Raw genomic sequence first — 24,696 nt, 5'->3', positions numbered from 1 at the left:
CTGGTTCCAACACATTATCTTTATCGACAGCAAACATTATGGATGCATGCGAAGAATAGCGGGTCTGCAAAGGGGTCCGCAGCATCTTCCTCGCCGCCGCCCCACGGCCAAAATATCTCTTCTATTCTCTAAGATGTGCGGCACAATCAAGTACAGAGCGGCGTCTCGGACAGTTGGAAAGACGGCGATGGCCAGCATCAAGAGAGAGAAGACGGTGCCTGCGCTTAACCTCACCACCACCGGGTGGACACTGGATCGATCATGCGAACGAGCGTCACCAAAACCATGGTAGCGACTGTGCCAGCGCTCACCCCACCCTTGCACCGGCTCCGACCGTGTTGGTGATAGGCAACCATATGCCTATATAATTTGTCAGTACTGTCATGAACTGGCTCCTGTTCAAACCCTTCTCGCTGTATTTCGGCACGTATTCATGCCCTCACCCTTTTATATTCCCAACCTCAATGCTAACAAGCCCCAGAAATACAGCCTTTGGCTCGCTCCTGGACCTCGTCTCTGCGTTCATGATCCCCGCCCTGTTGTATCTCTACACGCCCTTAGCATTGACGCGTGGCCTCAGACCGCTAGCATTCTCCCTACACTTCGAGCACGCTCTCGCGGTAAACATGCTGCTGGAGCACTCGAGTATATTTTTGCCACGTGGCGAGTGGTGCCGCGCGCTGAGGGCGTGGTGGTGCGGCGACGGCTGGACGTTTGGGCGCGGCGCGAGTGCAGGCAAAGCGGTGGAATCGATACGAGAGGGACCGACCGCGGGAATTTGCGATGGAGAACGCAGGTGCGAATGCAGCGCGAGAGTTGCTGCCGTTGGAGTGGAAGCATAGGCTCTATTTGTGAGAGCTGTCGCAGGTGGAGTGAAGCCGATTAGCCAAGGATTACTCTCTTTTTGTGCTCCGACTTTTACCGTTTCAGCCTCTTGGCCTGGAGCGCAATATATTACTTTATTAAATACACATCTTTACCGCGAACGAATAAAGCACATATTCTTTGCTCTCTCTTCTTTACGAGACTACGCTCCAGTTTCTCGCTAAGGCGCACGACAGCTTCATGGCCTTTCTCGCCGAGGAGCGCGCTTACATCACGCCAGCGTAGAATGAAATGTTGTAGTAAAAGAAGCTGCCTACGGGACTAGGAATGCTTCTCTTATTATATGTTAGTTTTACCTTTCTGTTGCAGCAGAGGCGCCCTGCTCTGAGTACATATACTAAACAGTTTTACAAAGCAGAAGAATGATCTTTTGCTTCTTCACTTTCCAATTCTTCGCGCATTGCGGTGAACAGAGCCTGCAGATTTCTACTTTGTTCGAGCACGGAGGTTCGGAGGGCGACAACCTCCTCAGACAGGATAGCGGTAGCACCATAATCCGCAACAGACTTACTCAGCGCTTGGATAACGCGTCGTTGCTTCCCTGATTCGTCCTGGTATGCTTTCTCCTTCTTTAGCCATTCGTCTTTCTCCCGCTGATGCTTCTCTTTCTCGGCCTCGAGCTGGCCGCCTAGGCTGGTGCATAAGTTGGTAACCTGGCGGAGCTGCGTTGTGAGTTTTCTAATAAGTGTCGCGCTGTCCATCTCCCCGCAAGGCTCGCTCTGCTGCTGGTGGCTTGAACTCATCTTAGATGTTCGATAGTCTTTTGTACTAGAACGGATGCGCAAAGGTAAGCCTGGAGAAGCAATTAGAAGAGTAATACTTCCCTAATTTATGCACCACTTCATAAGTCGACATTGTAAGCGTATCCACCGTTATATGCCAACAATACCGCGTTTTAAGATGTGACTCTGCGGCATAGGGATTGTGTTCATTGTGTGGAGAGACTTCTAAACATTTTTCCTGGCTCACACTAATTATATCCTATCCTGCCCCGCCCTCCCATACCTACCGCCCTCTCTTCCTGGCACTCTTTCACATTTATCCACAACCCTATCCCTCTCCTGGGCATCATGGTCCGCCCCACCCCCTACCCGCTCTGCGCCGAGACCACCGCTTTCCCCCTCGAAAGATTACTCATCTTCCTGTCCAAAGCTGAGTTCATCTCATTCTGCAACCATAGCTTCTTCGAATCCCAGTCCTTCGTTAAAGTCGTATGGTAACAACGATCCAGATTTGGAGGTAGGTGTTCTCGTTCCCAGCCTCCGCGTTGCGCGCCGTGATGGAGCAGTCGCACAGGCGGGAAGGATGCAAGCTCTGCGAGTGTCTGTGAAGGAGCACCCTACCAGGCTACAGGGACGACGACGTGGTAGATCTGGTTGGCGAGGGCGACGGGCCGCCTGCATTTGCAGTCGGGCCAAAGGTGTGCTGTTGGTGCGCCGACATGGGTTTTATGGGGTAGTTCTCTAGACAGTATGAATCCTTGTAGAATCTGTCGTAGACTTGTTTGGTCTCGAGGCTGACTAGGTATGCGGATAGGGCGCCGCTTTCGCTGGTGAAGCCGTTGCATCTCAAGTAGTCAGGATGCCAACTCTCCTGGAACCCGCGGAATGCGGCGCAGTATGACTAGAGTATACAGTCAGTGAGGTCCTTTCAACAGTGGGTTGTAGTTCGCGGACATTCTGGTTCGGGATCATGGTCTTGATAAGGAACCCAAGGCTCTATGGCCTGTCATGATACATCCAAGGAAGACTTGCAGGAGGGCTTTCATATCGCGTCAAAGCGGCCCGGCCAGCCCGGAGCGCGAGAGCACATCGTCGATTGACAACAGCAGCATATGCGGCAATTTCCGCGACGGCAACGCATCCAGTGGCCGTCAACATAAGGTGGCTGCCGGCCGGCTCTCTGATCTAGCGACATTTGTCTCTGGCCTAGAAATAGCGATATCCCTGCTCTAGCTATGCAAATGCAGTATCGTTTCGACGGTGTAATTCCTGAGCCAGGGCTTCGTATCAACCGCGCCGCTTGGTAACCCGCAAGAACTAGGACTAGTTCACTGGCCGTGGTCAGCGATCGCGATAGGACGATGAGACGCTCGGAGTGCAGTTTGACGGCGCTCCCGAACGCGACCGCTGCGCTCGGGGTGCACAGCGACAGCGAAGGCGAGTCTGAGTCCTGAATTAATTAGCTTGCGTCATTGCGATGGCTGGGCCACATACATGGGGCCACGAGCTTGTCTACCACCGTACTGGAGCGCTCTGTAGCGAAGACCGGGGCGAATGGGAGCTAGAGTTTGGTCGTCTTACGCGCTATGCCGTGACAGAAAAGAGTTCAGATCGACGGTTGGCGCATGCGAATGAGTATGGCAGGAACTCTCCAACAATGAATCGTACCTCATCTTCATCCGTATCGCCTCCTTTTTCGGCATTGGCTGCTACTGGCCGGTATCGGAATGGGTGGTTTTGACGACATTTCTGATTTCTCGAGTTCGGCATCGTTCGTATCACCGTGTTCTGACTTTGGGGACCCTGCCAATGTCGTGGATGGTGAGGCTCTTCAAAATTGGTAAGAGGGTTATCCGTGAAGGGAAGCCCGCAGCCATTGACACGTTGTAGACTACGAATCCGCCCAAGCTCTTGTTCTGTCGTCCAGACCGCCGAACTCAACGTTTACTGTCCCGACCTCGATCTCCTGGATTGCGGTGACGCGTACTCCCTTTCCGAATCCGTAACCGATGTGCAGCGTCTCCGAAACAGGGGCAGCTAGTACACGGAAATAACCCGCTTCGAGGATGTCTATGGGTGGCAGGAGGTTGATTGGGTTGCACGAGTCGAAATAAACCGCATAGATTTCAATACCGACTTCGTCGACGGCATCTGAAAATCGAATCGCAATCGGGAGCCCGCGGCGCCGCGCGCTAGGGGCCAATGAAGCCCGGCACAAGTAAAGCACGTGGCTGAGGAGAATCGGCGTGGCCCTATACCCAGGCCATCCCGCATACTTTGCCAGTTGGCGATTGAACTGCACCCTATCCAAGGCAGGCATTACGAGAGATGTGGAGGTCGCAAGCTTCAACGCGTCCCTTGTCTGGATTCAGAAGGCAGTTGGGGGGGCGACGTCGCCCGGGTAACAGATATGGCACAGGTAACGCCGCCCAGGGTGAGACTGCTGGACCACCCACTGGCATACCTCTTGCACCTGGGACGAGATAGTGCCTAGCGAGCCCAAACGGATAGTGTCAGACCTCTTCGAACGGCGGCGGCGCGCAACGAGCAGATCCCGGCCTGCCGCCGCCAATGCAACAGATCCGTCAGCAGTCAGGGTAGAACACTGGAAGAGATTGCGTCCATCAAAGACAATGTGTGCCAAGTCGTAGATGCCGAGGACGAGCGTGAAGCCAATGGTAAGGTCTCTATACCACGCGACGTATGAATGGTCGGCGGCCAGGGAGAGGACGACGCTTCGCCTATGTCGAAAGTGACATGGCATAATATGGTCTGGTGTCTGGAAGGATTGGTCGAATGGCCGGATAAGCAGCGGAACAGGCCAGAGTCGTATTGGAAGAAGGTGAACCTAGAAGAGTACCATACATCATGGGCTGTGTCAGAGTAGCGAAAGCGCCGCACGAAGGAGTTGCGACAAGCGGGGTAGTCTGGTGATAACAACAGGTCCACGGTCCTTCGAAGGTCAACTTCCTGCACACTCTTGTGACGCGCAGGTCCTGGCGCGACCTTGCCACGTTTCGGTGGAGGTAGTACCGAGCTCGACGACGCTTGCCGCGTACGCGCCCAAGATATAGAAGACGACGTAGTCTGTGGCCTCCACATGTCGACTGGGAAGGTCTCGAGCTCGCCCGAACTGATTCTGTGTTTGCCCGCAGCGTGCTCCTTCAGACTGTGCCGGAAAGTATGCGTGCTCGGGGGGTGGGTACAGAGAAAGCCTGTCAATCGCGTGCGAAAACTCGTCGAGAGAGAGAGAGAGACAGTCGGGATCTGCGTTTTCCGCGGTGTTTGCGAAGATTTGCACATGGCGTGTGGACGGGTCTGTCTGGAGATAGGATGCTGCATCGTAGAGCCGATCGAAAAATTCATCGTCTCGAGTTTGCCATGTCTGCTGAAAATTGAAGTAAACGCGCCCCGTAGAGCTGAGGGCTCGCAAGTCGCTGGTATCATATGCTTCCTCTGGTGCGCCGGAGACGTTGCGGAACTCATCAAACTCGCCGTCATAGTGGTGCTGGACGCCCAGCCAGATAGCGGGAGTCCAGAATGCTCGCTCGTCCTCCTAATTATGCGAGCATGTCGATGAATGTCTGATCGGCTATCGGAAAGCTGTCGGCGAGTCGAGAGAGGGTGGTGGTGGTGTTGGGGATGAAGAGTAGTTGCGCCGCCCCGCGCCTGCGAGCGAAGCCGGATAGGCCTCGGCGCTAAGCTATTCGTGGAAGGTTCGCTTATCTCGACATGTACAGGGTGCACTCTGGTAACAGCGAGCTTGAATGGAAAAGACGGGCCGTTTCCAGGCTGGATCCGGAGAGGACGGAGTGGGTCCAGAAACCGATAGAGGCATGTTTGGGTGAAGCATCTGCGTTGCTCTTACTCAGGACAGGCATAACTTGTTGTAAACGCACGGGAATTCCGCAAAACTGGTCTCAGATAAAAGGCCACAGCGGCTCCATATGGAGTGCTGCAAATAAGGGATAAGATAGGTCCGGGAAGGAACTAATGCATGTTTGGGTAGAGCATCTATGCTGCTCTCGCTCGGCACAGGCATGGCTTATTATAAACACATGGGATTTTCGTGGAACTAGTCTCAGATGAAGCCACTTACTCTTCTCCACGTCGCTTGCCTCGACCAAGGGAAGCCAGGGTGGTGGCGGAGCGCGAAATAGAAAGCCGACGGAGGTGGTGCGGCTGTTTCCAGGTCCGCTTGCGGGCTGCTGCCAACCACGCGGCCGGGGCAGGCTTGAAACTAACTGTAAAGAAGAAGCCAGCGACGGAAAGCCACAATGAAGATGGAGATGCTACAGCCTGCCTATCTAGGTCTAGCGCGGGACACTTCTGGCCAGAACGGAGGGGCGCGTGCGCACAGAAGTGGATTGATTGGTGCAGAAGTGACGCGCCAGAAGTGATTTAATTGGTGCAGAGTGACGTGCAGAAGTAAAAGGCAGAAGTAACCTGCAGGAAGTGATTTGATTGGTCAATTAATCAGCATGAGGCGTGCGACGAAAACACGATGTAAATACCTGCGAAGGACACATATTGGTCACGTCCTAAGGGGCCGTGGCAGCAAGCGGCATCCATGAGGTGGCTATGCTTGCGCTACGCCGGAATCTAGAGCATCTTGAGACGAATGAAATGTGAGACTGGCTGCTTGTACTTAAGCCGAGGAGATAGGATTCACATTTCATCTCTACTGAAGCTGGTAAGAAGGTTGCCCACTAGTAAGGAGCAGGAAAAGCCCCTGATTACCCTCCTATAATAGAGCAATATGGTCCCATGCTGGCGTTTCTCTTGACAGTGGTCTACCCTTCACGTAACTTCGCATGAAGAAGAGCTGCGTGTTTTCGTGAAATTGCTTGGGATGCGGAAGATGCGACCAGGGGAACTGCCGGGATGGAGACGGGGTTCCAGTAGCCGAAGAAGCACAAAATTATGGGTCATAACTGAAGAGGTAGCATTGGCAACAGGCGATGTTGTGCCTTCTAGAGTGCTAGGTTACACCTCCAATCCGGTCTACATATGATCTACCAGTCTGCCTTGTCTCGCTTACTGCTCATCTGTTACTGCCAATTCCTCAAGTCCTGCTGGCACGCCTGGACATATTCTTGCACAGCCCAGTGGTGCACTCCGTTGACGCAATCAATCATGCTTGCCACTCCAGCTGTTGACATACCACCCGTTGCCACCGATACGATCTTGCAGCCTTCCCAGCGAACGGCACCTTTTGGTTTCGCGCAGTACAGCGTCCACTGGCCTCGGGTAACAACCATGCTCCAGTGTCGCACTTGATCGTGCTGCACCTGATCCATCTGCTTGCACTTCGCCTCCTTGGACAGGAACCAACGATTGTAGATTGCAGTGGCAGCAAAGAGTGCCATCTTCGGGAAGGGCTTCGCGTGATCGTGGGTTTCCCAGTCTATCTCGATTGTGAAGTACGGTAGGAAATGGGTGATCCGGTAGGCAGGAAGACGTTGTGTTGGTAACTGTCCCAGTAGCTCGGCTCTGATGTAGTACACACACTGTGGGTGGATATCGGTATAGACTTGAAGTTCGCCACTACCTCCCCTCCCACTGGCTCCCAGTGGCATTGACTGGATCCTGTCCGTGAGGAGGTTGGCGCGAGCTGGGAAGACCATGCTAGGAAGCGCAGATAGGTACTTTCCTAGGGTCACGTCCCCGTAGATTCCGATTGGCTTGATCTCTGGCTCGTGGACGCGAACTGTTCCACTCAAGGACGAGCGGAAAATATGGTCGAAGAGCAGGTATTTTTGGGTGGTGGGCGTCGCATTCAGGTCTTGCAATGCACTGCTGATTGCGCTGGCCTTGGCTGGGTCGACCCACTCCATGTCAGGGAACGCGGATTGGTAATCTTGCAGGGCTAGGGTTGTTGGCGGGCTCGTGGAATCAATAGAAAGATCCGGTTGCATGGGAATGCCGTAAGAGTTGAAGGCATTCCTAGTAGCCACGTCCGAGGGAGTGCAGAGTAACAACTGCATGGGGTCCTCCATGGCAACGCAGTTGAACAAGTCCGGGTTGACTGCTCTCCAGAGGGCTGAAATGAATGCGGGATCGGTCGCGGGGACTTTTATCTCATCAGTGAGTGCTTGCGGACCTCCATTGGAACTTGCTAGAGGTGAGCAAGCTTTGTCTTTCATGCAAGCAGGCTTTAACTCCTGATTGCTTGTTTGCTGGCCACGAGAAGGGACGGGAATACTCCTGCGATGGCAAGAACAGGGACTATCTCTATGAATAGAATCGAGACAGTCTTGTGTGTCGGCTTCTGCCATGTTGGTGTTGGACTTTGGGGACAAAGAAACCCTCGAAAATCTCTGTAAGGCTTTGGGAACGGGGTTGAGCTGAATCGACGCAGTGTAGATTTAGGCTTAGAGCACTCATTATAGTATAAATAGGTAGCTGCAGGAGCAGTAAGTTGCACGTGCAGCTACTAACGCTGTGGTTACATACTACCTTCAACCCTATATTATATTGTGTGACAGTGTGTATAGGTCAACCGTATGCATTGTATGAGTATGAGTATGAGTAGTGTCTATGTACAGGGAGTTGAGGTGGCCGGGCAGGCGCCAGGTCATGGGGTATAACTAAGGGTCACGTGACATATTGTTAACATTCAAGTCATGAGCCCTCGCTATCTTCCTCAAAGCGTGAACTGCATGCCTCCAATTCACTCCACTGCTCCCACGAGAAGAACTCACCTGAACAAGATCATGCTTCGCCGTGTAACTGTCGCCCGGCGGGTAAGGACAGGCGTTCCCAGACCATGGTGAAAGGATGGGATCTTTGCAAATACACTCATTCTAAAGAGATTTCTTTGCCGATATCGCCTTCTTGGTGGGAAGTGGTGAGATTCTGTAGGTGATAAGAGACGGGTCGGCTTAGGACTTCCATTCTTTGCATGTCGGAGTGGGAGGGTGAATATTTTGCTTTGGAGCCCAACTGCTTCAGCGTCTTGATGGCCAGTGATTGAGTGATTACGGGACGGTTGTGGGCGTCAAAATACCTCTGTAAATAGCTCCCACAGGATAATCGACCATTAGTGGCGACTATGCGTTTCAGGCTAGATGCCGTTGAGGTGGACGGTATTTATCGCCGAGATTGGGTTTGCAAAGGGATGAGGAAGTGATGGGCGGAGCGGGACGGTGGGGAGGAGGGTTACGAAGACTTTGAATTTGAGAGGAGAGAACAAGTAGAAGGAAACAGTAAGAGTGCGCATAATGAGGTATGATACCGTAAGTTTTCTTCCTCGTTCAGCGTTTACTCACTTGCGATCTCTTAGCTGACATACTCTAAAGTAAATAACTCATCAAAGTTCAGTCGAGTAATGCATCCGCGTCTACAGCATAGCTGTCCTCATTACATCCAACAATATGGCAAACCACGTTCCGGGCGGCTTCCTTAATATCCCTCCCGCCATTCACATCCACTTACCCGATCTAGCCACCACTGCTAGGTGCTTCCCAAGTATGCAACACTGCCGTCTCCTCACTCTCCTCTCCCACCACTTCTCCCAATACGCTCGACCTCTCCACATCCTCGCTGCTTCCACCTCTTCTTAGCTTCTACCGGCCGCAGGCCCGCTGCGCACCGTTCCGCAGCCCCTTTGCCGTAACAATATATGCCTGGGATATTTTATCTTTATTTGTATCTACTCACCCGATGAAACAGCTTCCGTGGATATAATTCATGATAATGCTGACTTAAGACACCCTGGTCAGTCAAAGCTCGCTGCAGAGCCTGCCGTCATGCCCACCAGCGTCACCGCCATGATATGATGCTCAGAGAGGTCGTGGAAGGCCTTTGGGGGCGGCTTTGTCCCGGACGATAGCTGTGGCGATCAGTTCGTCTCTATGGTCATACTTCGCTTTCCAAGTGATCCCATAAGTGATAGGCATGGTCTTGGTAGGAGTAACTCTTCCGGATGATGTTGTCTAGGGGTGCGACGGCTTCAAAGCCACCAATCTCAAATTTCCGCAATTCCCAAGGAGGTTTTCCGGTAGTTCAGTGCGCGGGTCGGCGGCTGGTTTCAAGAAGAAGAGATTTCTCAGAGTGAGGAGGCGGTGGGATATCAATCTCACGCTATCTTAGACAGTGGCGCTCCTCTGCGAGTGAGCTCCTGATTCCCTACCAGAATTTATCGTTGCAGCCCGTCAACACCATCGAACACTCGGCATTCGTAGAAGTTATGGAAAACGATTACTACCTCTCTTCCCCTTTCTACTAACCGACGAACTTTGCAGCACCTTGGTAATCAGCTCTCTCACCTACATTATCACCAACGTCATCGATGAAATCGATCTCGGTATTTTGCGTTCGGGCCTGGACGCCGAAGAGTCTAGCATAGAGTCGGCGTTGGGCTTCAGCACTCAAATACACGCCCATGCTCAGCAGAACCTCAGGAGTATCACCGTGGAATGAGATACGCACGCCAATTGCGGAAGTGCTCGTCTCGGGCTCCTTCGTCGTGAGAATGTTGACTGGTCGAAACGGATGCCAAGTTGGGCTGCGGCATTGGGAGGTGTCTGCCGATGACTGCACCTTCTTGGATCCGTGGTATACACGACCGCGCTGGGCGAAGTGGCGATGGCAGTGGCAGTGCTCGGAACGGCTGGGCGGGCCGGCTGGAACCAACCTCAAGCACGAGGCCAGTGCACGCTAGAGGCGGATGATCCGCTGCAGGCATTGTCGTTGAGTGTTTACTGTGCGGCTGGTTCCAGCGCCTCGCGGCGGTTTCGTCTACGGGGAACTCGGCGGCGGCCCAGCTGACATCTGCACTGGGCAGGTGCGCCACTCCAGGGTGCGAAAATGCATCACCAGACGGGCCAGAGAGATGAGAGCTCGCAGAAGCAGCGATTGGGCAGCGGAGGGCGCGGGCGTGGTGATATTCGCTGGAGGCAGACCCGTTCATGGAAGTATGCGCCGTACTTTGAGCCGGACGCATCCTCTGGAGGACCTTGGGGGCATCTCCTGATCCCACCTGCGTTGCTTAGCAATGGATGCCTCAAAACCCGTGGCGAACGACGTACTCGGTAGTATTCACAACTATGGATGCCAGCCTTGTGGCAGCTCAAGCAAGTGGAGCTTATCACGGGGTCCACCTGGCACCGAATCTTCATCTTCCTACAACGGCTGCACTAAATGCCCTCAGCAGTTAGCTCTGCTTGCTACCAAGGCACCTCACTGGAGCATCACTTCAAACACCTAGGCAGGAACTTACAGCCAACGCCGTACGCATCCGAGTGGCCGGGTCAAGAACCGCTCTAGCCCGTGGCCGCCTGCGCGCCGGTTCCTGCGGATGGGTGCGACGGCGTAACAGGTCAGGCACGTAATCCACAAAGCCCTCCAGTGGTGCGCCTAGTGATGACGCTCCGCCAGCACGAGCTCCGTTAGACAGAGAGGTATTGTTGTGGCCTTGTGTATAGGCGGTTTTTGAGTACATGTTTCCACGTTGACACAGCGGCGGATTGTGCACACCCAATGACATTTGGCAGCAGCCAACGTAACAGGGTAGTGTTGATGTAAGCCTGGCTACGCGCGAACTTACGGATTGAGTCTCCTAGGGTCCTGCGTGGCCGTTCAAAAGGTAAGCAGCAGAGGTCGTATGGGCGAAAACGCGAACCCACGAGGGTGACGTGTGCAGACCGCCTCAGCAAACTTGCGATTTTAGGCACCGGGTCTCCGCGGAGGAGTGCAGGAAAACTAGTTTCGTCTTGCTCAGAAAGGGCGCCCGTCACGTCGCAACCCGCGAGAATGCGATGGGTCACTTTCTCGGCTCTGCAGTACGCCAATCAGAGGCGCCGCCTGGGCCGCAGCGTGACACAGCAGTCTACGCTAACACGATCCAGGGACAGCATGCATAGCTCCGATCACCACGTCGCCATTTAATGGGGCGTCGCCTCATACTGCAACAAGTGACGGACAGTGATATCATCGCCATCTGGGCGATAGGGTACGAGAACCGCACATCTGGTCCAAATTGTGATAGTGGTTGCAAGCTTAAGTATCCACTGGTGGGCTTGACAACGTTCTGGTCAGCTTCCTCAGAGCACCAGCTTTCAGATCTGGGCATTCTTCATCGTGTTTCCTCGTTGGTGCCGCCGAAGATCCATGCACGGACGTTTTAGATTCGCGCCGTGTAGTCGTGAGAGGCACGAACTTCTCTAAGCGAGACCGAGTCCACGCCCTGGCTCACGGGAAGTATCTCTGGCTGGTATGGACCTGGATCAAAGTAATAGTGCTCGTCAACCGGATTGGGAAGCGGGAGGGCAGTGAAGGTCGGGTCCACTTCTGGCCAACGGTGTGAAGCTGCCTTAGCTCAAGTCGTCTTTGAAGCTGTCACGACAGGACTCCATGCACGCGTTAAATTCTTGTTGATTGAAGGAAGTGGCATCTGCTCCTCGCCTGGATTGTCTTGGTCTCCATCACCGTCTTCCTGATGAGGGGCTTCGTCAGTATTTTTGAAAGGAAGCTGGCTTGATGAAACAATCGGCGACCCATGCCAGTGGTCCGGAGGGGTATCTCTCAGCACTGGAAGGATGGCCTATCGCGGAACGGGAATCGCTCGTTGATGCTAACGCCCAAACCCGAGCGTACCTCGAAAGCGATAATTCTGGCGCCCGCGTCCGTTCGGCTGGAGTCTCTGGAATGAAGTAGCCTTCATCATCCCAAACGGCAGCCTTCCGGAGCGCCGAGAACAGCCCCTCGGTGGATTCCTGGGCCCCTGGTCAACCTGGAGAATCTCCGCCACCGCCAGTACTACCTTCTTCGGCTTGTTAAATGTCCAGATCCCTGGTTCCTTTAATCCCCCAAGGATTCGGTGTCAGGGGCTTGAGAAGAATCAGCAGCAAGCGGTCGACTCGCAGCCCGTAGCGGCAGCCAGCCACTTGAAAAGGTGCGGAACGCCACCAAACTGCAACAACAGATCCTAAGCGAGCTCCACCCAGTTAGCAAAACGAAGGAGTCTTGCCAAGATGCCTCGCACTGTAGAAACATAATATGGAAAGACCGAGCATCTGAGAGAAAACATCATGTGTCGCTGGCGTTGACTAGACAGCAGTCCCTGACAGCCGGTGTCGGGAGAGGTTACTTGGCTGCCACACGGACGTGCGAGTACCTCGCTGTATGAGGGTACCACCTCCATTGAAGGACGGAAGGACGTCGGGGAATGAAGCGTATATAATCTTCCGGCCGCGAAGCGATCGCGACATTTCGCAGGAAACAAACTTCGAAGTGTTGTGAGGGTAAAGCTGCTGAACACCTCGTGTTACATAGCGACACCACCAGGTAAGTAACGTTGCAGGGTACTGAGACCGAAGCGCTGGTCCTGGGAAACGCAGGAATCTCTTGTTGGGCGTGATGGAGGCCAGGCTATGTGTCGTTTGCTCAATGTGGAGAATAGGGAGGAGTGAAGATATGGATTGCATGGATTCCGCGTAGGTCAAAACTGGCGCATTGTTACTAGAGAGAAGGGTCGGAGCCCTGGAGGGAATTGCTGCTCGTATATGCACCTACGTACTCAGCTCCGCCATCCGACCGTCGCCCGCGTGGCGAGTCGTGCATGTCTACGCAGTTTCGATCACTAAAACCAGAGCTGTGCAGATCGGTCAGACGAAAGTGTGGTTCCTCAATCATTTGGTAGCCAATACCAAAATTGATCTCGACTTCATCAAACTACTCCTTGCTTCAAACACGTCTTGCCTCCACTCCAAGCCCGGCATCGGATGTACACCAGGAACCAAAGCACCTTGGACCCCACCTAAGACTTTGCACAAAACCGGAGCCGCGCGTGCCGTGGCGACGCAGGATGGTCTTGTGGACAGACGTCTGGTAAGAGAAAGCGGTTGCCCTGGTTGGTGATGAGCCCATGAGGTGTCGAAATGCTGGTGACATGGTTGGCGGAGTGCAAGGTTACTCTTACTGTGGTGCAATTCTGATTGGTGTCCTTTGAAAACCCAGAACTTCCGGAGAAAGGCTTGCGCTTGTTTGAGGACGAAAATACGGCGGCATGTTTAAGTCGTAGGGACTCCGTCCGTCGAGCCAAACTGTACATCCTCGCTCATTATCGAGGCGTGTAGCGATAGAGCTAGGCCAAGTTAACAAATTGCCCGTCAGCGGGGGATCCAAGAAGCCACTCTAGGAAGTATTCCCGTACCCCGTTGGGTGAGCAGTTCTATAGCTCGATGAGCGAAGGTTACCATGGCCTGTGATCGCCGAAGGATGTGTGCTTCTGTCTAAGAAGGGAGTTACGGGCCTAACGAGAAAGGACTTATAGAGCTTGGGAGAAGGGGAACCGCGCGGTTGGTCGAGGAAGTGTTCGCGAAGTTCGGATGGAGAGGGTCAGTGGAACGCCAGTTGAAGAAGTGGTCAGCGCAGGACTAAGCCTCGCGATACCAATCATGGAAGCTAACAATATCCTCCAAAAAGCTGGATCAAAACTGGCTCTTCCCCAGCGATGGGATCTTCTCCAGGGACTTTGTTATGCCCATGCGTCGTTTTAGATTGCCCGTGTTCGCGACGGGCTGTCTGGGCGATCCCCCAAAAGCTGCGGCCCGCACACCAAGGGCTCCGATCGATGACCGCGCAGCGCAATTTCGCCGAATTCGATGCTGATGAGAGCGAATGTCGGCTCTGATCACGGATTCGAAGTTTGGAGGGCTCGGTCTCGATGGTTGCGCTGCACGGGTGGTGCCGACATTCGTGTTAGGCGCGTGCGCCATCGCTCGAAAGCTCCGGGCGCGGAGTCGGTTGTCCAGAACCGCTGAGTCGATTTGCGCCGCATTTGACGTGTCCTGTGTCAGACGGTAGCCATAGTAACAGATGCAAAGCATGGAGGGCTAAATCTCGATTGTCGGCATCTGAAAAGGTCTGGCGAGAGCGTTGGGTGTTTGCTGGCGCGGCGAGCATTGGCGAACGCCGACGTTGGTTGGGCAGCTATTCGGCGGCGTCAAGTCGGCTGCAAGCCGATGCACAGAGCGAAGGATAGCATCGGGGGCGTATTCGGGCCTACGAAGTCGATTCCAACTGGAAAATGGACAGATGTCGGCGAGTGGTGCAGGGGAGATCATGAAGAACCAGTCTCCGATGACCGAGACATTCTCCTGCCGACAGCTGCGGCCGTCGCCCTGCGTCCTCGGCCAGGTTCATCCCAGGCAGACAGCTGTCGGCCTCATCCCGTCGCCCTCGTTGGGGATATGCGATCATTGCTGCTTGCGGGGAAGAAAGCAGTGGTTGGCATGGTTGCAGTCTTGACTTGCGGACTAGAGAGACACAACTTTGGCAAGGGGAAAGAATTCTATTTAACTTCCTTGATGCTTGCTATAGGGTGCTGGAAGGAATGTTCGATAATTATTATTCATTGCTAGTAAACAGCTAGATTTACCGCGGCATTACTAGCAAACTTCCAGCAAAGCAAACTTGGTCGCTTCAGTGAATCTTCTGGAAGAGCATCGAATGCTCTTGGTTGCATCTATGACCCCTCTTGGCGGTGGTATACTCCGCGTTTTAGCTTAGGGTTCATATCGTACCATACTTCTCGGAGATGCCTCTCGAATTCATCTATCATCAAGGTTAGCCGAAAGTGGTAGTAGTTCTCGTTATAGAGCATTGAAATACCTCCGGATGTTCCATTTAAAGTGAATGAATGCGAAAAGCCAAACAAATACAGCGTGGCCGGGCTGGTTGTCCCATTCGTCTGGGGAGGAAGGCTTTCGGCAATGGTCAAGCGTGGTAACGGAGTTGAGACTTGGTCGAGTTAGTATGAAACTTATTTACAGGGTGGGACATTGCGTTACGTGGAGTGAAAGACCGGGTGGCGTGGCGGTACACTAATGGTTGGATATCTGAGCTTGCCACAAGCGCTTGCTGCAGCGCACAGGCTACACCAAGGCTCTCACCCACCTCGGGTGGGATTGAAACAAGTGCGTCCTCGGGGTCAATATCGACAGGCACTTCGCCTTCATCTAGTCGCCCATGGATGTCGATTGTCTGAAAGTGTGCTGAAGCCTCGTGGTATAGACGGCACCAAAGTCTGGATCGAGGGATAGGGACACGTGGACGCGAGATATGGTGACCTATGCTGCGCAGCATTGGAAGGTTCGAGTCAACTGAGTCTTGATAGGTTGCTGCTGGGTGTCGAGTAGTATGTAGTTAAAGGAACAAATCGATTAAGCAATATAAGGCAGAAAGTGCGGCGCGTGCCCTGTGTGATAATGAGCGTACCCCGGAGTGGTGGAGTCGTTCACTGCCCTGCTTGTAATTTACTAGCTCACACTATATTCCAACGCATTGAGTTACATTCATAGTTTTTCGAGTCACTCTAACTACCCATTGATGTTATCTTAATATTCCCTCATTGTTACTATATAACTAGAACGTATGGAATCAGTGTCGACCCCCTTCTACTTAGGAGCATAGGACAGGACCAGTCCTATTTTATAAAACTCTTTTTCACCCATTGTTCTCGATAGCTCGAGAAACGGACCAGGTCACTATTTACTACCACCACGCTTGTCGTCACCTGGGGAAGCATATGCAGGAATTGTATAAGTCAACTCGTATGCTTAGGAATGAGAGCCGAAGTTTTAGCAATCTGGAAGGCACTCGAAAGCAAATGCGTACCGGCCAAGAGAGTTGGTAGGGAACCCAAGAGGCCTACCAGCGAGCAAAGATCCTTAGCCTCGAGCGTTCCATCACTATGATTGGCTTGTACGGTTCGCAGCCATGGCTTACCTGCTCAAGCTCCTGGAGCGCCTGCACCACAGGGTTACTAGCTCAGATTCGATGCAATTGATGCATTCACGGTTCATTAGCGCTGCCCTGTGCATCGGTGTCCAGCTCTTCTTTCCACTCGAATAGATAGCGGGTCCATGTTCCCTAGTATAATCATCCGTGAAGCCGCCGATCCATGCCATCATCTTCAAGTACTTCTGGACAAATTGTTATCCCCCAACGGCAGCGTCTGATTTGCTGAACTTCTTCCCTGATCTCGCATTCGGGTCTGCCTGCTTAGTAGGGCCCAGGAACCTTCGTTCCAGCTTATTAGTTAATGTGTCGGACTCCTGGCTTCACTCGCAATGTTGGAGCGTAGGCAATAGCGGACCTAGCGCGAGCTGTTAGGTGGCTGCTCGGATTGCAGAATCTCGAAGTTCTTTAGCCCAGGACATCGCATTTCGAAATAATGCAAGCCCGGTGCGGCATGCTCCAACGTCCCTGTCGCTCGCGAATGCCGCGAGCCGCGTGGTGACATAGGAGACAGCACATGGGTGTCGAATAGAGCCAGCTTTCCATCGACATATGTGGAAGATATGGCTTTGAGGCGTGTATCAAAGGTCGGGTGGGGTCGGCCAAAGGATTCAAGGGCTTGTATGGCTCTGGCCCCAAGGGCGGCATCGTATGCAGCTTGCCGTTTAGCAACAGCGGGCGTTCCGTCCACCTCTTTCACGGCTAGAAACGTGTTTGGGGTCACCGGGAGACTATTCTCAGTCGACAGCCCGATGAGCTCCAAAAGCTGATCTTGGATGGCTGGCTTAATCTGTTCCGGGTATGCTCTGTAGTATAGATCTGGCACGGCGTTTGGTGAAGTTCAGGAAGGGTGTCTGCACTCCACATGTTCTCCTATCGGTCACCGTTCCTTCCAACCAGCTGAGAGTTGCGTCTGCGGTGTTGCCCTCCTTGTCGCTGTAGACCTGGTCTTGTTGAAAGAGATCGAACTGTACATCGCCAAAAGTAGAGAGGAGAGAGAAGCCGACCGGCGCCGTAGCCGCTCCCTAATCTCTTGCAAGTTCTGCACCTGCTAGGGCATTGAACCAGTAGGGTATTCATATCGAGGGCTGAAGACGCGGATATACGTAAGGGCTAGTCGAAGTTTCGATTATATGGGCTGCTCTCTGCGGATGATTTGGTGCTGGATTTATAGGCTCGCGAAGGGCGCATCTTGGGGTCTTGGACCCGCTGAAGAGATTTAGCAGAGGGAAGAGAGGCCGAAAAGTAACATGGGGTTGTGGTATCCAGAGGCGCTGGCCAAGACGGTTGAGAAGTCGTCCGATCGAGCTCTCGCAGTGCCGAAACGGTCAGCTATATACGGAGAGGGATTACCAAAAGCGACTATCATGATCTCTACACCTATGAACGAGGGAGAATATGAACGAGGGAAGATTCAAGCGTCAGCATAAGGAGAGGCGAGAATATGAAGGTAAAGGCGGTGGGTAAAGAAAGGGGTGGGGTCGGACTTGGAACAGCCCTATTCCGAGCCTCGGCTTCTGGCCCGGGCACCAGCAGAACGTAGAGAGTGTTGCGACGAGGATGGTGCGGAGTGGTGTTCGGAAAAGCCCTACCCTCCCGTGCCACGGTCATCATTCGTTGTTCGTCGACGTAGTGCCGTGCGTCGGGCCTAGATTCGCGGAACCCATCAATTATGCGACTTCGACTGTTGGTCTGCTCAATCAGCTGCGTGCTTCATCCAATCATAGGGTCTAAAGATACTTACAGCGCGCCTTCCCTGAATGCTGGATGCTCCTCCAGACCTCCAGACCCGCGGCCGCACAAGTGCTAGACCAGACACGCGGTCTCTCGCATTCTGCTGCACTGGCATCCCTTCGTGCTGAGCTCCGAGTTTTATTCCTACCAGCAGATCTTCTGCCCCGGCAGCGCAGCCACCTTCTGCGAAGTCTAGAACGTTTGTAGTATTGTATGTCCGAGCGACCACACCTTGTTCTCCTCGTGCATAGCATCCTCACAGATACGCGCAAAGCTCTTGAAGCGCAGTCGTATCAGCGGCTGTGATATGGATGCGGGCATCGTGGGCTCGTCGTCGGCGCATCGAGCAGTTCCCGCCAACGAAGCATGCGAACACGACGGCGGCTAGTACAGAGCGCAATAAGCGGGCAGCCTAAAGGCACGGTTGACGTAGTGTTGCCTGTGGCACCGGGGACGCTTCGGATGGCAGAGGAAGAAGGGATGGAGTCGCTCGGGAAGCGTCGCTATCTACGACGGCGCCAATGTCAGCTTTATCCTTACGTTCTCTAGAGTCCCACCGGCAGCGATTCGCAGTCTGGTGAGGTACGATTTGCTCGCGTCCCCGCGTGCTTTCACGCTTGCTTTCACGCCTTGTCGGACTGGCTTAATCGTGACTATCGAAAACTGATCGAAAAAAACTGCGCCAGCCTCTTCCTTCTCACATCTTGTTTCTCGAATCATCCACTCTTCACACTGCCATTTGGGCACCCAACCTCATCCCCTCGTCTCACAACCCAACTTAGTCCGAGGCCAGCATGGGTTGTCAGCACTGTGATGGAGCGCCTCGCCGCCGCCGTCGCGCTGGCTCTGTATCCCGGCGCTCAGATCAGCAGGAATCTGACTACTCTACGGCGGTGCGCCCGCCAGCTCCGCCAGCTCCGTCTCATGCCCTGGTGAGCTTACCCCATTACCTTCCGGATCCCTCTGTCGCTAAAATCTGTAACAGTCAAACAACACCCTTCAGCCGCGGCAACAAGACGGCCTCTTCCCTCGGTCCCACCGCAAGGCCGACGCCATCCAGATACTCTCGTGGCGAGTTCCAAGCGACCTTTCAATCCCTGGCATCCTGCTCTGCGACCACCAACAACACGGGTGACTAGCCTGGCTCCTCTGGATGCTGACCCAGCTGTCTTACAGGCTTCTGCGAATATTCAGTAGTACTAGGAAAGCCAGCGTCTGGTTCCTCAATATTCTCATCGTGATGCCCGAAATTATCAGCGAGACTAGACGGGCGCTGCTGTGAATGCCCGGCGATGACAGCCAGAAGGGTGTGGTCGTGCTGCCGCTGTACCTCGTTATTCCGATCTCGCCAACCCTCTTCCCGATCTACAGGCCCAGCGTGCGCAGTATCTACAAGATGGAGATCGTAGTCGCGCCATCAATCCCCAGAACTCCCCGAATCAGGTTCAGCGCCAGCTGGGTACGCTCTTGCTAGCGCAGAAGTCTACACCAGATCGTCGTCTCACTTTCGCTACGTTTTCCGCTCGAAATGAAAACCAAGAGCACTAGCAAGCCAGTCCTTCGACTCCAGCCTATCTCTATGCGACCCTCCAGATCAGAATGCCCATAGTGAGGCAGGGGTTCCTTCACCGCCCACTCCAGCTCCATCCACAGTCTCATCCCAGTCGTCCACTCCAGCCCCGCGGACTGAAGTCTCAGCAAACGCACAGGGATCCTTCCTCACCGGCCTCTTCTCGTACATCGTCGACAGGATAGAGAACAGAGCTAACATCGCAACCGGCCTGCGGTCCTCCGTCACACAGCACGGAATCAAGAGTTGGATGTATTTTAAAACGGATTGGTGGGAGATTGAGCAGTGGAAGAAGAAGAAGCAGGAGGCTGCCAAGCGGACAGAGAAGCAGAACAAGAAGAAGCACATGAGGGAGGGCAATAACGGTGAAGACGAATACAAGAATAGAGATGGAGATGTAGAGAGAGGTACGGGAAAGAGAAGAAAGAGGAGCCGTGTTAAAGGAGAAGATATAGCGAAGTTACGCGATAAGCATAGCTGCGGCACGGACGTAAGGGGACCCGCAACGTCCCGACCTCTCCTCAGTATCATCGAGCATTATCTTCATCCGACGCCGGCCGCCCAAGCGCGTGATCATCAAGAGATCGGGAGGGATCGTCTGGGCGTAGAGCAAGCCGACCCGGTTCGCGGGATGGTGTTGGTGGTGCTGGTGGTGCTCGCTGACAGCGCGAAGCGGCGAGGCTGATTCCGCCAAGCCAACGCCACCCCCGCTGGCCCGCGCATAACACATCCCCGAATCTACCTAGGTATAGATTTCGCAGGAGCTCGCCCGAGCTTTATCGTTCCATTTGAAGGTGTAGTCGCATTTGAACGCTGGACACCGGTGCGAAAGCCCGCTCGATTCCCCGCATCTCCGACAAGCGGGCTACGCAAGGGTCCAACCATGCTAACCTACCGTTCGCAGGCGCTGGGCCTAAACTTTCTCCTCTTTCATAGCGGATGAACATTAGTCCTCGCCCTTCCAATCCGCCCCCAGCCACCACAGTTGCTACAGCACCAGGCGGCCCGTTCGGAAAAGCGGTTGAAACTCCCAATCCTGTTCCACCAGTTCCCATGCTGCGTCTCCTCAATCAGCGCGCCCGACCGCGTCTCACTCGTCTCTTTCCTCTTCTTAACCGCATCCTGGAAGCGCTGAAGTTCCGCTTGCACGCTGCTCTTCTTCTGTTCCTCCCGCTCAAGCACCGCCTCCGCGCGTTCCCCGTCGAAATGGTACCCGGCTTGTTCCAGGACCCGGGACTTCGCTCCCGCAACTTCGGCTGCCCTGGCCAGATGAAGTTGGGCATTCAAAATAGCGCGGTCCGCTTCAAGTTGATCTATGACAGCCGTGATCTCGTCCTCGAGCTTGTCGGCGCTAGTCGGGAAGCGTGTGGCGATATCGTCCCTCGAATGTGTCGTTGGCGAGCGCGCATATAAAAAGGCGCAGAGTCCGCTGCGAAAGGCGCTGCTTAGGCTTTGGCGGCGACTTCGGCGGGGTTTTCCGTATAGTCGATGCCTGCATGGCTTGTTGTTGACTGGCGTGCTAATGCGGAATTGGCTTGTTTGTTTGGCGTGAGGGCGCGTGCTGAGGCCGAGCGCCCACTCTCGTCGGGATGAGAGAGCGCGGGCAATAAAGTACCGCAACGAACGTGAAATTACGTTTACCGATGCTCCGGAGTATGCGATTTCTCCTAAACTATAAAGCTCGGGCTACAATGCATTCATCGGGTCAAAATCTTGAATCGGAGTAAGAGTGGGTGGTGTTAAGGTCGGGAGGGATTACGTCATCCCGTAGCAGACCTCGGAAGGCGAGAGCACGGCAGACCCACCACTGCGACTCGACGGGCAAGATACGTTTTTTAATGCTCTGAAGTACGCGATTTTAATCGTGGCATAGAGCTGGGCCTACGGTGCCAATTTCCGGAGGGATAACTTGTCCTGTAGCGCAGTAGGCCTCGTCCGGATGAGAACGCAGCAGATAATGTCGTTCCGCAGGCCTCTACTAATAGTAAGAAAGATAGCTTTTCTAACTCGCTGGAGTACGCAATCGTGATTGGGACATGAAGCTCAGCCTACAATGCGTTCGCGGGCGGAAATTAGACGGCGGCGTTGATAGCGTGGGATTACGTTGTCCCGAAACCTGCATGTACGTCGACGTCGTCGTCCACTCTTCTGATCTTCACGTAGCGCCAGATCGTTGCATCGACAGGCGCCCCGCTGTGAAACTTACGGGCTCATCTGTCTGGTTCCCTCGTTCTTTGGCCATCCGACATTCGCACAGGGTCCGGCGCTAGGCACCCAAACGTAAATCTTTCGCTACGGATCCCACAACATACTACCGCGCGCCGCATCGGGCGAAACATGCGCGACTACCAAGAGGCCCGCTTTTAGTGCGAAGAGGGAACCTACGTCAGACTGCACGATGCCGAATTATGATGGCGATGTTACATGAGAAACAGCGAGGTCTCGACGTTTCTGTTTGAGAACTTCCACACATTTTCCCTCGGTATCATTGAAGTCGGCCCAGTCTTTTGTACCTCTGAAGTCTCCTGCATCTACGCTCTTAGGTCTTGTTCGAGGAACGAGAGCGGCACAAAAAGTCCCCGGCTTTTCCTTTGTCGCAAGGTAATGGAACGTCCAGCTTTTGAACAACATGCAGGGCTACAGGTGAACATTTACCCACCAGACGCAACTCCCGGCTACCAGCATCTCGTAAAGGCAGCTATCATGCCGGCAGGATTATCGTACATCAAACATTACACTAGGCCATCCTGGATCGACTGTGGTAAGCCTCACGCGTCCTATCTAGATTCTCTCCGAAAACTGATTATTAGACAGTCTTGCTCAGACCTATGCAGCATGGGCTGCGACTACCAGCCGTCGCTCTAACCCTTCATCCTGATATCCCCGTTCTCGGACGTGATCGTGCAAAGCGCCGACGTTAGAATTGAGCGTTTCAGGAGGGTTGCGACCAAGGCAGCTCTGCACAGGTATTTCACACGTCTTTGATGTTGAGGAAGAGGAGTCGTCCGCTGATATGTAGTGGCAGGTGTAAACAACTTGTCCGCGACATCAGAGTGCAAAATCGGGTTGCGGTTCCAGGCATGGAGGCGATGAATTTCACGACACGCAGCTCCTACGTCTGCTCCAACTCTCTACAGTAAAGACAACACGGCCTCGGCCCAATCACCACATAGTCCCAACATATGCATAAGAGCCGCCCCAGCAGCTCATTCGCGATCGCAGCTCTTTCCGATCCCGAACTGGATCAAGAGCCCAACGTTCACACGGAGATGTCGAGATGCTGCGAGAGTGGGCTGGATTGTGCTCCTGCTCCCCTACCGATGCTAGCCTTATGCAACTCAATGCCCCCGAGTTAGTCCATTCTAGTTTTCTCGGATCTGTTCACACCACTGCTGGTGCCAGTCGTGCTGTCCTTCTGCGCCATGAAGAATGGGGTCATCGTCATCTCGCCCCTCGCCTCCTCGGTGGCGTCCATGTTCAACCTCGCGTATGGGTTCGTCTCCACGTCGTTGTTCAGCATGCTGGTGACAAAGTTTAGAGCGTCTTCCATACTCACTTTGACCTACCTCTCCGTGCCTGGCCCGGAGCTGATGTTCACCTTCCTGATCCCGTTGCCGACGTCGAACAGCTACTCAACTATGCCCGGGAATCTGCAAACTCCTCACCATCATCTCCATCGCCGGGTTCATCTTATGGTTCGAGCCGCGCCTCGCGATGTTGATGCGGCGCTGATACATGCCATTGCCAACGGGCATGTAACCGCGTCGAGGCCCACGTCCGCGTACACGACCGGCAGCTCTAGCAGATGCCGTGGAGCCAATCGTAGGCATGCCCTGTCTTACAATTATGCATGTGCCCAATATCATGCCGAGCCGCATAATCGCGTACGGCCCCTAGAAAGAGCCCAGCTATCGAGAAACACGCATACAAGCACCTCAGCATTACAGCGAGCTTGAAACGTCCTCGTCTCCGCTCGGCAACTTGTTCGTGTCGCTGGACTTGATCTCCTTCCAGTCAATCCTGATTAACATCGCGCAGACAGACATCATTTAGCACAGAGTCTAGACCGACGGCGCGCTGCCAGAATACTTCTTGGGGTCGCACCGAGCGCGCCCGCAAACGTGGTGGCATGCGTTCAAGCCTATCAATCAACTCGTCGTTCGTCTCGCGGCTGCTAAAAGATACCGACGTTCACGTTTCCTAGCCTCCTCTCGTCGAACGTGTACTTCACTCTACTGTCGCGTAGGAGGCTGCTATGGGCTTTAGATCGTAGTTGAAGCTCTTGCGGATGTTCACGGAGTCGGTGTTGGTTGACCTTCGTATGTTGTACGCCATCGCGACGCGGTGGGTTAGCCACGTGCTGCCGGAAGAGTTCGTCTTCTGTAACAGGAGGGTGCTTGAGTTCGAGTGCTTCGGCGGGCAGAGCCGCAAGGTCATGTGCAGCTATAGTATCGCGGGGGTGTTGCAGCTCAGGCACATGTCCCTGCTCAACTACTACAATAAGTCAATGAAGGCCAAGGAGCCAGTCGACGACACGAGCATCGACGCTGACAGGATACATGCCGAAGGAGCTGTTCTCGCGGCTGCACGTGGACTGCAATAGAATCAAGTGTAAGTCTAGGATCACGAAGAAGTGCGGTTCAAGGACGGGCCTATCTCTTATAAAGAATTATCTTCGCGCAGTAGCTAAAACAGAGAGTCTAATAATGTAGAGCTGACAGCTACAAACTCGAATCTGTTCTAGCATAGGAGACCGAAGATCTTTCTCCGGAACACCCTCTATGAGTCTTCCAACGCTACTGAACCCTATATAGAGAACAAGAGACCCGCAGCTTCGAGGTCTCCTCCGCTACAGGAGTTATTCATGGCGCCCGTGCTGTTAGTAAGGGGCACGCTCCTCGCGGCGGCGCCATTCCAATTCACGCCATACACGCATAGAGGCGATTCTTCGCGGTCGTTTGATACTCCGCACAATTCAGGCGACGTTCTTCCATCGCGTCGACCATATCCTCACGACGCTGGTTGCTTCACGACTCGAAT

General features: G+C 53.9%; 9 protein-coding genes across 9 annotated transcripts; 2 read left to right on the top strand and 7 right to left on the bottom strand.

Annotated features, from left to right (window-relative positions):
• Window positions 1–1,232: 1,232 nt before the first annotated feature.
• Window positions 1,233–1,628, bottom strand: BU26DRAFT_558979 (uncharacterized protein; the record flags this gene model as incomplete). The annotated part of the gene is made up of 1 exon (XM_033832637.1): window positions 1,233–1,628. The coding sequence occupies one exon, from the start codon at window positions 1,626–1,628 to the stop codon at window positions 1,233–1,235; it is 396 nt and encodes a 131-aa protein (XP_033689279.1).
• Window positions 1,629–2,232: 604 nt separating this feature from the next.
• Window positions 2,233–2,579, bottom strand: BU26DRAFT_558978 (uncharacterized protein; the record flags this gene model as incomplete). The annotated part of the gene is made up of 2 exons (XM_033832636.1): window positions 2,233–2,508; window positions 2,562–2,579. The coding sequence occupies 2 exons, from the start codon at window positions 2,577–2,579 to the stop codon at window positions 2,233–2,235; spliced, it is 294 nt and encodes a 97-aa protein (XP_033689278.1).
• Window positions 2,580–3,498: 919 nt separating this feature from the next.
• BU26DRAFT_558977 (uncharacterized protein) lies at window positions 3,499–7,885 on the bottom strand (the record flags this gene model as incomplete). The annotated part of the gene is made up of 4 exons (XM_033832635.1): window positions 3,499–3,969; window positions 4,072–4,348; window positions 4,586–5,163; window positions 6,791–7,885. 4 exons carry the CDS (start codon window positions 7,883–7,885, stop codon window positions 3,499–3,501), a joined length of 2,421 nt encoding a protein of 806 aa, XP_033689277.1.
• Window positions 7,886–9,833: 1,948 nt separating this feature from the next.
• Window positions 9,834–11,052, bottom strand: BU26DRAFT_500054 (uncharacterized protein; the record flags this gene model as incomplete). Its single annotated transcript, XM_033826468.1, has 4 exons — window positions 9,834–10,234; window positions 10,314–10,590; window positions 10,640–10,747; window positions 10,831–11,052. 4 exons carry the CDS (start codon window positions 11,050–11,052, stop codon window positions 9,834–9,836), a joined length of 1,008 nt encoding a protein of 335 aa, XP_033689276.1.
• Window positions 11,053–15,231: 4,179 nt separating this feature from the next.
• On the bottom strand, window positions 15,232–15,629 carry BU26DRAFT_380685 (uncharacterized protein; the record flags this gene model as incomplete). The annotated part of the gene is made up of 2 exons (XM_033822571.1): window positions 15,232–15,353; window positions 15,404–15,629. Coding segments are annotated over 2 exons (348 nt in total), but the record flags the coding sequence as incomplete, so codon positions are not given.
• A 1,100-nt stretch (window positions 15,630–16,729) lies between these two features.
• BU26DRAFT_582730 (uncharacterized protein) lies at window positions 16,730–17,193 on the bottom strand (the record flags this gene model as incomplete). Its single annotated transcript, XM_033834536.1, has 1 exon — window positions 16,730–17,193. A coding segment is annotated over one exon (464 nt), but the record flags the coding sequence as incomplete, so codon positions are not given.
• A 2,133-nt stretch (window positions 17,194–19,326) lies between these two features.
• BU26DRAFT_135666 (uncharacterized protein) lies at window positions 19,327–20,335 on the bottom strand. Its single transcript, XM_033819742.1, has one exon. The coding sequence runs from the start codon at window positions 20,185–20,187 to the stop codon at window positions 19,681–19,683; it is 507 nt and encodes a 168-aa protein (XP_033689273.1). The 5' UTR covers window positions 20,188–20,335; the 3' UTR covers window positions 19,327–19,680.
• Window positions 20,336–20,435: 100 nt separating this feature from the next.
• BU26DRAFT_514233 (uncharacterized protein) lies at window positions 20,436–21,202 on the top strand. Its single transcript, XM_033827789.1, has one exon. It carries the CDS (start codon window positions 20,596–20,598, stop codon window positions 21,067–21,069), a length of 474 nt encoding a protein of 157 aa, XP_033689272.1. The 5' UTR covers window positions 20,436–20,595; the 3' UTR covers window positions 21,070–21,202.
• A 1,876-nt stretch (window positions 21,203–23,078) lies between these two features.
• Window positions 23,079–23,709, top strand: BU26DRAFT_558974 (uncharacterized protein; the record flags this gene model as incomplete). Its single annotated transcript, XM_033832634.1, has 2 exons — window positions 23,079–23,540; window positions 23,596–23,709. The coding sequence occupies 2 exons, from the start codon at window positions 23,079–23,081 to the stop codon at window positions 23,707–23,709; spliced, it is 576 nt and encodes a 191-aa protein (XP_033689271.1).
• Window positions 23,710–24,696: the final 987 nt, after the last annotated feature.

The sequence above is a fragment of the Trematosphaeria pertusa genome (genome assembly GCF_010094035.1).
Source record: "Trematosphaeria pertusa strain CBS 122368 unplaced genomic scaffold BU26scaffold_2, whole genome shotgun sequence".
In the NCBI taxonomy this organism is placed as follows: domain Eukaryota; kingdom Fungi; phylum Ascomycota; class Dothideomycetes; order Pleosporales; family Trematosphaeriaceae; genus Trematosphaeria; species Trematosphaeria pertusa.
The sequence above is the reverse complement of the archived record's forward strand: the minus strand, read 5'-3'. Positions and strand labels throughout refer to the sequence as shown.